General features: G+C 48.4%; 1 protein-coding gene across 1 annotated transcript in view; it reads right to left on the reverse strand.

The window, feature by feature from the left end:
- The window catches only part of LOC141131911 (vomeronasal type-2 receptor 26-like), a 31,621-nt gene that overhangs the window by 13,961 nt on the left and 4,106 nt on the right, over nt 1-13,554 (reverse strand). Inside the window, exon 3 of the mRNA XM_073619768.1 lies at nt 150-273. Coding sequence (XP_073475869.1) covers nt 150-273 — 124 coding nt within the window. The remainder of the gene's footprint in view (nt 1-149; nt 274-13,554) is intronic.

Raw genomic sequence — 13,554 nt, forward strand, 5'->3', positions numbered from 1 at the left:
CTGTAATTGTGCTGTCCCCCCTCTGCATTGTAAAGAGCCATGTAAACGGTTGGCGCTATATAAATCGTGTATAATAATAATAATTGCCCGGGTACATTCACTATAAACTCCACCTTCTGACCATCTATGGTTAGTTATCACATTCCTACCAGTTACATTGGACACCTCGCCCTCAGAACACGGGATGCAGTCATAGCAGCACACATGGGTTCTTCCTTTAGAAACTTTTCTGTACCCATGAGGACATCTCTCATTACATCGGGATTCTGGAATCTTGAATTACATGTGGGATATAAAAGAGAAACATTAAAGATTAAGAGGCAAAATGTTTTGGGAAATAATACACTTTTTAGAATTTTAACACATAAAAAAAAAACAATTTTTTTGTAACATATTAAAGATGATGTTGCACTGAGTAAACAGAGACCAAACATGTCACACTTTAACCACCTTCCGCCCGCGCTATACCTGAACGTCGGCTACAGCACGGGCTTCCGGTTCCAGGAGGGTGTCAATAGACGTCCTCCCGTGATCACGCTGCTCGGGCGCCCCAGGGAGGCCAGCGAGCTCTGTGATCACCGAGTCCTTCAGACTCGGCTGATCACAAAACAGGGTAAAGGGCCAATCACAGTGGCCCTTTACCAAGTGATCAGCTAGCAGCCAATGACAGCTGATCAGGAAGTAAACAGAAGCTGTTATCGGCTTTTTTTCTGCTCACGATCAGCATGAGGGGAAAAAGGATAAAGCTGGTAACCAGCTTCTGTTACAGGGATATTGGTCTAGATCTGTGCCACCTATCAGTGTTATCAGTGCCTATCATGTGTTCACCTTTGCGTGCAAGCACGGGGGTGGTGGGGGGTACTTTATCTTATTTTATTTTATTTACACTGTTGTTTATTGTTTATTTTTTATTTTTTTCACTTTGCTGTCACAGGGAATGCAAACATCCTTGTGACAGCAATATGTACCATTTATGGAGAGATCTGGAGTCTATAAGAGCTCAAATCCCTCCTCTGCACTTACAGTAAAAGCATTCAAAAGACCAAGATTTTTTTGAAAATGGCGCTATCAGAAGTGATGTCATGTAACCACTTCCGGGTTACTATACCGAAGAGCCGATCAAAGGAAATCCCTGCTTGATCTGGCTAGCCTGCTGGTAACGAGGGTCTTCCGGTGGGCCAGTAGAGTCCAAGCAAGCTGTGTAAGGTGATGGGGCCGTCCCCTCCCACTGCTTGTAATAACAATTAAGCGGCTAGTTAGCTGCTCAGATTGCTATTACAAGAGAGCCGACCAAAAAAACAGCAGCTGCCGGCATCAAACTGGTACAACTACTTGAAGACCATTGATGTGTCAGGTACGTGACTGGTCGGTGCAATTCATTTAATTCCGAATTTGTTTTTTTAACAAATTTTGACAAATTAGTTAATTCAGAAATATGCAAATTAACAAAAACCCATTTAACAAATTTTTCAGAATATTCATAAATTCGAATATTCGAAAATTCGTAAATTTCTTAATTCCAAAATTTCGAAGATCTGAAATAATAACTAACTAATAATAACTTAACTATTACTATTTAAATTATAGGTATTGGAATTTCCTTTCAAATTTGGCTGTTAGTGAACGTAACGAATACGAATTTATCCGAAGTTACGAATTATCCGAAATAACGAATGCCGTATCTAAACGAATGGAATGTAACTAATTAATAATAATAAATAACAATAATAATAATAATGAAAACTTTTTATTATTGTTATTATTATTATTATTATTTATTATTACATTGTTCACTAACAGCCAAATTTGAAAGGAAATTCCAATACCTATAATTTAAAAGTTAGTTATTCTTAGTTAGTTAGTTATTCTTTCAAATTTGCAGATTTTCTTTCCTATTTTCAGATTTATGAATTTTCGAATTTATGAATTTACGAATTTTCAAACTTACGAATTTACGAAATTTCTAATTTACGAGTTATTAGGGATGAGCCGAACACCCCCCGGTTCGGTTCGCACCAGAACCTGCGAACGGACCGAAAGTTCGCACGAACGTTAGAACCCCATTGACGTCTATGGGACTCGAACGTTCGAAATCAAAAGTGCTCATTTTAAAGGCTAATTTGCATGGTATTGTCCTAAAAAGGTTTTGGGGACCCGGGTCCTACCCCAGGGGACATGTATCAATGCAAAAAAAACTTTTAAAAACTGACGTTTTTTCGGGAGCAGTGATTTTAATGATGCTTAAAGTAAAAAAAAAAAAGTGAAATATTCCTTTAAATATCGTACCTGGGGTGTGTCTATAGTAGGCCTGTAAAGTGGCTCGTGTTTCCCGTGTTTAGAACAGTCCCTGCACCAAATGTCATTTTTAAAGGAAAAAATCTCATTTAAAACTGCTTGCGGGTTTAATGTCATGTCGGGTCATGGCAATATGGATGAAAATCAGTGAGACAAACGGCATGGGTACCCCCCAGTCCATTACCAGGCCCTATGGGTCTTGTATGGATATTAAGGGGAACCCCGCACCCAAATTAAAATAAGGAAAGGCCCTATATACTCTGAACAGCAGTATACAGGCGGTGCAAACAAGACAGGGACTGTAGGTTTGTTGTTAAGTAGAATCTCTTTGTAATTTTGAACGGGTAAATTTTTAAAGCGTTTAGCTCCAGCCAAAAAATCTTTTTTAAGCTTTTTGGAAAACATAGGGAAGGGTTATCACCCCTGTGACATTTGTTTTGCTGTCTTTCCTCCTCTTCAGAAGATTTCACCTCACTTTTTGTCCCAATGAAAAATGTTTTTTGAAAATTTGGGTTTTTTGTGGAACAAGGATTGGAAAGCATCAGTGGAAAGGAGAAATTGTTTTCCCATATTAACTCTTACAGGAGAGAATTTCCCTTCCTAGGGGTAGATTTCATCTCACTTCCTGTTGTCTCCTTCCGTTTGCAAGTAGGAGTCGTTTGTAAGTTAGATGTTTGAAAGTAGGGTCCTGCCCTATATACTCAGCAGAAATTTGGGCCTTAGGTGTTGCTGTGGCCACAACACTGTAAGCCCTCACAGGGCCCTGCTGTGAAATATTAGATCAAGAATTGTAATTACATGCCCCTGTTGAACAGGAGCTGAAAAATTAGGCCTTAGGCACTGGTGCTGGTGCCACAACACTGCAACCCCTTACAGACACTCTAGTTGGAACGCAGGAACGAGCCCTGCTGCAAAGTATTGCATCAAAAATTGTAATTACACGCCCCTGTTAGACAGGGGCAGAAAAACTGGGCCTTAGGCACTGGTGCTGGTGCCACAACACTGCAACCCCTCACGGACACTCTAGTTGGAATGCAGGAACGAGCCCTGCTGCAAAGTATTACATCAAAAATTGTAATTAACACGCCCCTGTTAAACAGGGGCTGAAAAATTGTGCCTTAGGCACTGGTGGTGGCGCCCAGAACCAAAAATGTTCTTACAAGCTATCAGCGTGATGATTGAGGAGGAAGAGGATAATTACTCAGGGATAGTCACTCAGCATCAGCATAGGCAGTCTTTGAAGGGATCTGAGATTTCAAAAAAAATTATTCGGTTACATCAGCATCAGGTGCTTGGTAGCTGGTGGTGATCCAAGACTCATTCATTTTTATGAAGGTCAGCCGATCGACCGAGTCGGTGGACAGACGCACCCTGTGATCGGTTACCACGCCTCCAGCAGCACTGAATGTGCGTTCCGAAAGAACGCTGGATGCAGGACAGGCCAGTAGCTCAATTGCATACTGTGCAAGCTCTGGCCAGTGATCCATCCTCAAGACCCAGTAACCCAGAGGATTTTCGGTGGGAAAGGTGTCCAAGTCTGATCTTGCCCCTAGGTATTCCTGCACCATGTAAAACAGACGCTGGCGATGGTTGCTGGAACCGATCATACCTTGGGGCTGCGGACCGAAAAATTGTCTGAACGCATCGGTCAGACGGCCACCTTCTCCACCGCTCCTTCTTTGACTGACCGAAGCCTCAGCAACACGTTGTCCAGAAACAGGAGTTTGTAACCTCCCAGTCTCTGGGAACGCATTGCACAGACCTTTCTGCAAGGCCTCCCGAAGATGTTTCATCCTCTGCTCCCTCTGCGATGGCAAGATAAGGTCCGCAACCTTACCCTTGTAACGTGGATCAAGGAGGGTTGCCAGCCAGTATTGGTCCTTCTCCTTGATACCACGAATACGAGGATCCTTACGCAGGCTTTGCAGGATCAGGGAGGCCATGCAGCGTAGGTTTGCTGAGGCATTCGGTCCGGAGTCCTCTGGGTCACTAAGGACGACAACGTCTGCAGCCACCTCCTCCCAGCCACGTACAAGTCCATGTGTTTCTTGGGACTGATCCCTTAAAGACTGCTGCTGATGCTGAGTGCCAGGCTCCACCTCCATACTGACACAATCTTCCTCCTCCTCCTCCTCCTCGTCCTCTTCCTGTGTGATCGGCGGGCACGCAGGAACACTGTCTGGATAAAGGGGGCCTTGAGAGCTAAGGAAGTCCTCCTCTTCCTGCCTCTGTTCTGCCTCAAGTGCCCTGTCCATTATTCCACGCAGCGCGTGCTCCAACAGGTGGACAAGGGGGACAGTGTCACTGATGCATGCACTGTCACTGCTCACCATCCTCGTGGCCTCCTCGAATGGTGACAGGACAGTGCATGCATCCCTGATCATGGCCCACTGGCGTGGGGAAAAAAAACCAAGCTCCCCTGACCCTGTCCTGGTGCCATAGTCGCACAGGTACTCATTGATGGCCCTCTGCTGCGTGTGCAGCCGCTGCAGCATGGCCAACGTTGAGTTCCACCTGGTGGGCATGTCACAGATTAGGCGGTTCTTGGGCAGGTTAAACTCCTTTTGGAGGTCCGTCAGCCGAGCACTGGCATTATATGACCGGCGGAAATGCACACAGACTTTCCTGGCCTGCCTCAGGACATCCTGTAAGCCCGGGTACCTGCCCAAGAACCGCTGCACCACCAAGTTAAGGACGTGAGCCAAACAGGGCACATGGGTCATTTGTCCCTGTCGGAGGGCAGAGAGGAGGTTGGTGCCATTGTCGCAAACCACCATTCCTGCCTTAAGTTGGCGTGGCATCAACCACCTCTGAACCTGCCCCTGCAGAGCTGACAGAACCTCTGCCCCAGTGTGGCTCCTGTCCCCCAAGCACACCAGCTCAAGCACCGCATGGCATCTTTTGGCCTGCGTACTTGCGTAGCCCCTTGAACGACTACGGAGCACCGCTGGTTCCGAGGAAGAGGCCATGGAGGAAGAAGAAGAGGAGGGGGTGGAGGAGAGAGGTGTGTCACAATCAGCATTTTGGAGGCGTGGTGGCGGAACAACCTCCAACACTACTGCACCTTGTCCTGCATCCTTCCCAGCTGCCAGCAGAGTCACCCAATGTGCCGTGAAACTTAGGTAACGTCCCTGTCCATGCCTGCTGGACCATGAGTCAGCGGTAATATGCACCTTACCGCTGACCGCCCTGTCCAGCGAGGCATGGACATTGCCTTCCACATGCCGGTAGAGAGCCGGAATCACCTTCCGTGAGAAAAAGTGGCGTTTGGGTACTTGCCACTGAGGAACCGCACATTCCACAAACTCACGGAAGGGGGCAGAGTCTACCAACTGAAAAGGCAGCAGTTGAAGTGCTAGCAATTTTGCCAAGCTAGCATTCAACCGCTGGGCATGTGGATGGCTGGGCGCAAACTTCTTTCGGCGGTGCAGCAGCTGGGGCAGGGAAATTTGCCTGGTACAATCTGACGTCGGTGTACCAAAAGCAGATTGCCCACAAGTACTTGGCTGTGACACACCTAATTCTACACCTTCATTCCTCTCACTGCAGGTCTCAGAGAGGACTGGAGGTCTAGTGGGGTTGGAAATCTCAGCTGATGAGGAGCAAGGAGAGATCCACTTTGTTCTTTGGTGTGGGTCTTTTAGATACGCTTGCCAACGAACTGCATGGCAGGTCAACATATGTCTGGTCAAGCATGTGGTACCCAAGCGGGAGATGTTTTGGCCACGTGAGATACGCTTGAGACATATGTTGCAAATAGCAGTGGTGCGATCTGATGCACTCGTCTCAAAAAAGGCCCACACCAAAGAACTTTTTGAATAACGCGCAGAGACTGCAGCGCCCTGCACATGTGGAGCTTTGGGGTGTGATGCAGTCAATGTGCTGCCCTTAGGCTGGCCCCTGGAGGGCATCCTGCCTCGTTGGTGATGTGCCGCCTCCTCCTCCTCCTCCTCTCTCCTATCAGGCACCCACGTTGAGTCAGTGACCTCATCATCCCCTCCCTCCTCATCACTGGAGCAAACCTGGCAGTATGCTGCAGCAGGGGGAGCATGACTGCCAGATTGCTGTCCTTCTTGGGCACCCCCTCTGTCCGTGCTCATGTTACTGCCTTCATCGAGCTCAGTATCATCATCAGAGCCTTCCAAACGCTGGGCATCCTCCTGGAGCATGTACCCAACACTGTGGTCAAACAGTTCGAGGGAATCCTCATGAGGACATGGTGGAGCTAGGGAAGGAGTCACTGATGACATTGAGCTGAGGGAAGAGGCCGCTGCTTTGCCAGACAAAGCACCCTGGGCATGGGTGAGAGAGGATGAGGAGGATGAGGACGGCTTGGTCATCCACTCGACCAAGTCTTCCGCATGTTGCGGCTCAACACGGCCAGCTGCCGAAAAAAAGGCCCAGCGTGTCCCATGGCCACGTGCTGATGAGGATGCACCGTCTCCACGACCAGCACTAGACACAGAGCCTGCTTGCCCTCTCTTATTGGCTTGTGACTGTCTGCCTCTCCTTCTTGGCCTTCCAGACATACTAATGGCCTGTAGCTGCACTAAGCTGGGATAGAACACCAGTAATTTTCTTCAGGTAGCTTTATATACTGTAACCAGACAAGCCTGCCTGTCAGTAGGAAGATAACAGGAGCGGATCTAGCTGAACACTGTGAGCAGGACGCACTGTACTAAATGTAAATAGTCTAGCTGCCTGACCGTGGTACTAATAGGATCAAATAGAACACCAGTAATTTTCTTCAGGTAGCTTTATATACTGTAACCAGACAAGCCTGCCTGTCAGTAGGAAGATAACAGGAACGGATCTAGCTGAACACTGTGAGCAGGACGCACTGTACTAAATGTAAATAGTCTAGCTGCCTGACCGTGGTACTAATAGGATCAAATAGAACACCAGTAATTTTCTTCAGGTAGCTTTATATACTGTAACCAGACAAGCCTGCCTGTCAGTAGGAAGATAACAGGAACGGATCTAGCTGAACACTGTGAGCAGGACGCACTGTACTAAATGTAAATAGTCTAGCTGCCTGACCGTGGTACTAATAGGATCAAATAGAACACCAGTAATTTTCTTCAGGTAGCTTTATATACTGTAACCAGACAAGCCTGCCTGTCAGTAGGAAGATAACAGGAACGGATCTAGCTGAACACTGTGAGCAGGACGCACTGTACTAAATGTAAATAGTCTAGCTGCCTGACCGTGGTACTAATAGGATCAAATAGAACACCAGTAATTTTCTTCAGGTAGCTTTATATACTGTAACCAGACAAGCCTGCCTGTCAGTAGGAAGATAGCAGGAACGGATCTAGCTGAACACTGTGAGCAGGATGCACTGTACTAAATGTAAATAGTCTAGCTGCCTGACCGTGGTACTAATAGGATCAAATAGAACACCAGTAATTTTCTTCAGGTAGCTTTATATACTGTAACCAGACAAGCCTGCCTGTCAGTAGGAAGATAACAGGAATGGATCTAGCTGAACACTGTGAGCAGGACGCACTGTACTAAATGTAAATAGTCTAGCTGCGGACCGAAAAATTGTCTGAACGCATCGGTCAGACGGCCACCTTCTCCACCGCTCCTTCTTTGACTGACCGAAGCCTCAGCAACACGTTGTCCAGAAACAGGAGTTTGTAACCTCCCAGTCTCTGGGAACGCATTGCACAGACCTTTCTGCAAGGCCTCCCGAAGATGTTTCATCCTCTGCTCCCTCTGCGATGGCAAGATAAGGTCCGCAACCTTACCCTTGTAACGTGGATCAAGGAGGGTTGCCAGCCAGTATTGGTCCTTCTCCTTGATACCACGAATACGAGGATCCTTACGCAGGCTTTGCAGGATCAGGGAGGCCATGCAGCGTAGGTTTGCTGAGGCATTCGGTCCGGAGTCCTCTGGGTCACTAAGGACGACAACGTCTGCAGCCACCTCCTCCCAGCCACGTACAAGTCCATGTGTTTCTTGGGACTGATCCCTTAAAGACTGCTGCTGATGCTGAGTGCCAGGCTCCACCTCCATACTGACACAATCTTCCTCCTCCTCCTCCTCCTCGTCCTCTTCCTGTGTGATCGGCGGGCACGCAGGAACACTGTCTGGATAAAGGGGGCCTTGAGAGCTAAGGAAGTCCTCCTCTTCCTGCCTCTGTTCTGCCTCAAGTGCCCTGTCCATTATTCCACGCAGCGCGTGCTCCAACAGGTGGACAAGGGGGACAGTGTCACTGATGCATGCACTGTCACTGCTCACCATCCTCGTGGCCTCCTCGAATGGTGACAGGACAGTGCATGCATCCCTGATCATGGCCCACTGGCGTGGGGAAAAAAAACCAAGCTCCCCTGACCCTGTCCTGGTGCCATAGTCGCACAGGTACTCATTGATGGCCCTCTGCTGCGTGTGCAGCCGCTGCAGCATGGCCAACGTTGAGTTCCACCTGGTGGGCATGTCACAGATTAGGCGGTTCTTGGGCAGGTTAAACTCCTTTTGGAGGTCCGTCAGCCGAGCACTGGCATTATATGACCGGCGGAAATGCACACAGACTTTCCTGGCCTGCCTCAGGACATCCTGTAAGCCCGGGTACCTGCCCAAGAACCGCTGCACCACCAAGTTAAGGACGTGAGCCAAACAGGGCACATGGGTCATTTGTCCCTGTCGGAGGGCAGAGAGGAGGTTGGTGCCATTGTCGCAAACCACCATTCCTGCCTTAAGTTGGCGTGGCATCAACCACCTCTGAACCTGCCCCTGCAGAGCTGACAGAACCTCTGCCCCAGTGTGGCTCCTGTCCCCCAAGCACACCAGCTCAAGCACCGCATGGCATCTTTTGGCCTGCGTACTTGCGTAGCCCCTTGAACGACTACGGAGCACCGCTGGTTCCGAGGAAGAGGCCATGGAGGAAGAAGAAGAGGAGGGGGTGGAGGAGAGAGGTGTGTCACAATCAGCATTTTGGAGGCGTGGTGGCGGAACAACCTCCAACACTACTGCACCTTGTCCTGCATCCTTCCCAGCTGCCAGCAGAGTCACCCAATGTGCCGTGAAACTTAGGTAACGTCCCTGTCCATGCCTGCTGGACCATGAGTCAGCGGTAATATGCACCTTACCGCTGACCGCCCTGTCCAGCGAGGCATGGACATTGCCTTCCACATGCCGGTAGAGAGCCGGAATCACCTTCCGTGAGAAAAAGTGGCGTTTGGGTACTTGCCACTGAGGAACCGCACATTCCACAAACTCACGGAAGGGGGCAGAGTCTACCAACTGAAAAGGCAGCAGTTGAAGTGCTAGCAATTTTGCCAAGCTAGCATTCAACCGCTGGGCATGTGGATGGCTGGGCGCAAACTTCTTTCGGCGGTGCAGCAGCTGGGGCAGGGAAATTTGCCTGGTACAATCTGACGTCGGTGTACCAAAAGCAGATTGCCCACAAGTACTTGGCTGTGACACACCTAATTCTACACCTTCATTCCTCTCACTGCAGGTCTCAGAGAGGACTGGAGGTCTAGTGGGGTTGGAAATCTCAGCTGATGAGGAGCAAGGAGAGATCCACTTTGTTCTTTGGTGTGGGTCTTTTAGATACGCTTGCCAACGAACTGCATGGCAGGTCAACATATGTCTGGTCAAGCATGTGGTACCCAAGCGGGAGATGTTTTGGCCACGTGAGATACGCTTGAGACATATGTTGCAAATAGCAGTGGTGCGATCTGATGCACTCGTCTCAAAAAAGGCCCACACCAAAGAACTTTTTGAATAACGCGCAGAGACTGCAGCGCCCTGCACATGTGGAGCTTTGGGGTGTGATGCAGTCAATGTGCTGCCCTTAGGCTGGCCCCTGGAGGGCATCCTGCCTCGTTGGTGATGTGCCGCCTCCTCCTCCTCCTCCTCTCTCCTATCAGGCACCCACGTTGAGTCAGTGACCTCATCATCCCCTCCCTCCTCATCACTGGAGCAAACCTGGCAGTATGCTGCAGCAGGGGGAGCATGACTGCCAGATTGCTGTCCTTCTTGGGCACCCCCTCTGTCCGTGCTCATGTTACTGCCTTCATCGAGCTCAGTATCATCATCAGAGCCTTCCAAACGCTGGGCATCCTCCTGGAGCATGTACCCAACACTGTGGTCAAACAGTTCGAGGGAATCCTCATGAGGACATGGTGGAGCTAGGGAAGGAGTCACTGATGACATTGAGCTGAGGGAAGAGGCCGCTGCTTTGCCAGACAAAGCACCCTGGGCATGGGTGAGAGAGGATGAGGAGGATGAGGACGGCTTGGTCATCCACTCGACCAAGTCTTCCGCATGTTGCGGCTCAACACGGCCAGCTGCCGAAAAAAAGGCCCAGCGTGTCCCATGGCCACGTGCTGATGAGGATGCACCGTCTCCACGACCAGCACTAGACACAGAGCCTGCTTGCCCTCTCTTATTGGCTTGTGACTGTCTGCCTCTCCTTCTTGGCCTTCCAGACATACTAATGGCCTGTAGCTGCACTAAGCTGGGATAGAACACCAGTAATTTTCTTCAGGTAGCTTTATATACTGTAACCAGACAAGCCTGCCTGTCAGTAGGAAGATAACAGGAGCGGATCTAGCTGAACACTGTGAGCAGGACGCACTGTACTAAATGTAAATAGTCTAGCTGCCTGACCGTGGTACTAATAGGATCAAATAGAACACCAGTAATTTTCTTCAGGTAGCTTTATATACTGTAACCAGACAAGCCTGCCTGTCAGTAGGAAGATAACAGGAACGGATCTAGCTGAACACTGTGAGCAGGACGCACTGTACTAAATGTAAATAGTCTAGCTGCCTGACCGTGGTACTAATAGGATCAAATAGAACACCAGTAATTTTCTTCAGGTAGCTTTATATACTGTAACCAGACAAGCCTGCCTGTCAGTAGGAAGATAACAGGAACGGATCTAGCTGAACACTGTGAGCAGGACGCACTGTACTAAATGTAAATAGTCTAGCTGCCTGACCGTGGTACTAATAGGATCAAATAGAACACCAGTAATTTTCTTCAGGTAGCTTTATATACTGTAACCAGACAAGCCTGCCTGTCAGTAGGAAGATAACAGGAACGGATCTAGCTGAACACTGTGAGCAGGACGCACTGTACTAAATGTAAATAGTCTAGCTGCCTGACCGTGGTACTAATAGGATCAAATAGAACACCAGTAATTTTCTTCAGGTAGCTTTATATACTGTAACCAGACAAGCCTGCCTGTCAGTAGGAAGATAACAGGAACGGATCTAGCTGAACACTGTGAGCAGGATGCACTGTACTAAATGTAAATAGTCTAGCTGCCTGACCGTGGTACTAATAGGATCAAATAGAACACCAGTAATTTTCTTCAGGTAGCTTTATATACTGTAACCAGACAAGCCTGCCTGTCAGTAGGAAGATAACAGGAATGGATCTAGCTGAACACTGTGAGCAGGACGCACTGTACTAAATGTAAATAGTCTAGCTGCCTGACCGTGGTACTAATAGGATCAAATAGAACACCAGTAATTTTCTTCAGGTAGCTTTATATACTGTAACCAGACAAGCCTCCCTGTCAGTAGGAAGATAACAGGAACGGATCTAGCTGAACACTGTGAGCAGGACGCACTGTACTAAATGTAAATAGTCTAGCTGCCTGACCGTGGTACTAATAGGATCAAATAGAACACCAGTAATTTTCTTCAGGTAGCTTTATATACTGTAACCAGACAAGCCTGCCTGTCAGTAGGAAGATAACAGGAACGGATCTAGCTGAACACTGTGAGCAGGACGCACTGTACTAAATGTAAATAGTCTAGCTGCCTGACCGTGGTACTAATAGGATCAAATAGAACACCAGTAATTTTCTTCAGGTAGCTTTATATACTGTAACCAGACAAGCCTGCCTGTCAGTAGGAAGATAACAGGAACGGATCTAGCTGAACACTGTGAGCAGGACGCACTGCACTAAATGTAAATAGTCTAGAAGATAACAGGAACGGATCTAGCTAAACTGAATACAGTGGGATGCATATATATACACAATACACTGTAAGTGCAGCTAACTGACTGACTGTTCTGCCTAATCTATCTAACTCAAATCAAATGACACTGTCTGTCTCTCTCTCTCTCTCAATGAACGCCGGAACACACACTACACAGGGCCGCCGTGCAGGCGGCCTTATATAGTGTGGGGCGTGTACTAAATCCCCTGAGCCATAATTGGCCAAAGCCTCCTTGGCTTTGGCCAATTATGGCTCTTTGTTCAGGCGGCGCTGTGATTGGCCAAGCATGCGGGTCATAGTGCATGCTTGGCCAATCATCAGCAAGCAATGCACTGCCATGCCGCAGTGAATTATGGGCCGTGACGCGCCACACGAATTTGGCGCGAACGGCCCATATCGTTTGCAATTCGGCGAACGGGCGAACAGCCGATGTTCGAGTCGAACATGGGTTCGACTCGAACACGAAGCTCATCCCTACGAGTTATTAGTTAGTTAGTTATTCTTTCAAATTTTCTGATTTTCTTTCTTATTTTCATATTTACGAATTTACGAATTCCGATCATAACGAATGACCCGAAAAAAAATAAGAACGAATAAATTGAAAATGAAGAAAGAAATTTTTCGGCAGTGCACATGTCTAGGGGCCAAACTTCTGAGGGACGTTGCGGCAGCACAGTCTCCCGGAAATGGTCAAAAACAGGTACCTGTAACCCCCTCCCCCCTGAAAGGTGTCAAATGTGGCACTGGAGGGGGGGAAAGTTAAGCAGAGCTTCCACTTTTAGGAAGGAGCAGAGGGAGCGGCCCTGGGCACTGTGGTATCATGTGAGGTAGGGAGGGCACCACAAGGTGATAAGAGGGGGGTATTTGTGTTGGGAGGAGAAAGTTGGAGGGTAGCAGAGGATAGGAATAGGAAGGGGAGTTAGGGGGGGTGTAGGAATGATGATTGGGGGGATTTGTGCTAGGAGAGGGGATTTGGGGGGGTTTGTGCTAGAAGAGGTGATATGGTAGAGGGGGGAGGAAAATTGTGCTGGGTATTCTTTTGGGCGGGGGGGGGGGGATTTTGTGCTAGTAGAGATGATTGGGGATGATTTGTGCTAGGATGGGAAATGGGGGGGGATTTGTGCTAGGGGGGTGGGAGTGGGGGGAGAGGATTTGTGCTTGGAGGGGAAGTTTGAGGGGTAGAGGATTTTTGCTAGGAGGGATGATTTTTTTGGGGGGGGATTTGTGCTAAAGGGATGTGGTGAGAGAGAGAGAATTTGAGCTTGGAGGGGGGATGGGGGGCAAATATTTG

This window comes from Aquarana catesbeiana, linkage group LG01, assembly GCF_042186555.1.
Source record: "Aquarana catesbeiana isolate 2022-GZ linkage group LG01, ASM4218655v1, whole genome shotgun sequence".
Taxonomy (NCBI): Eukaryota; Metazoa; Chordata; class Amphibia; order Anura; family Ranidae; genus Aquarana; species Aquarana catesbeiana.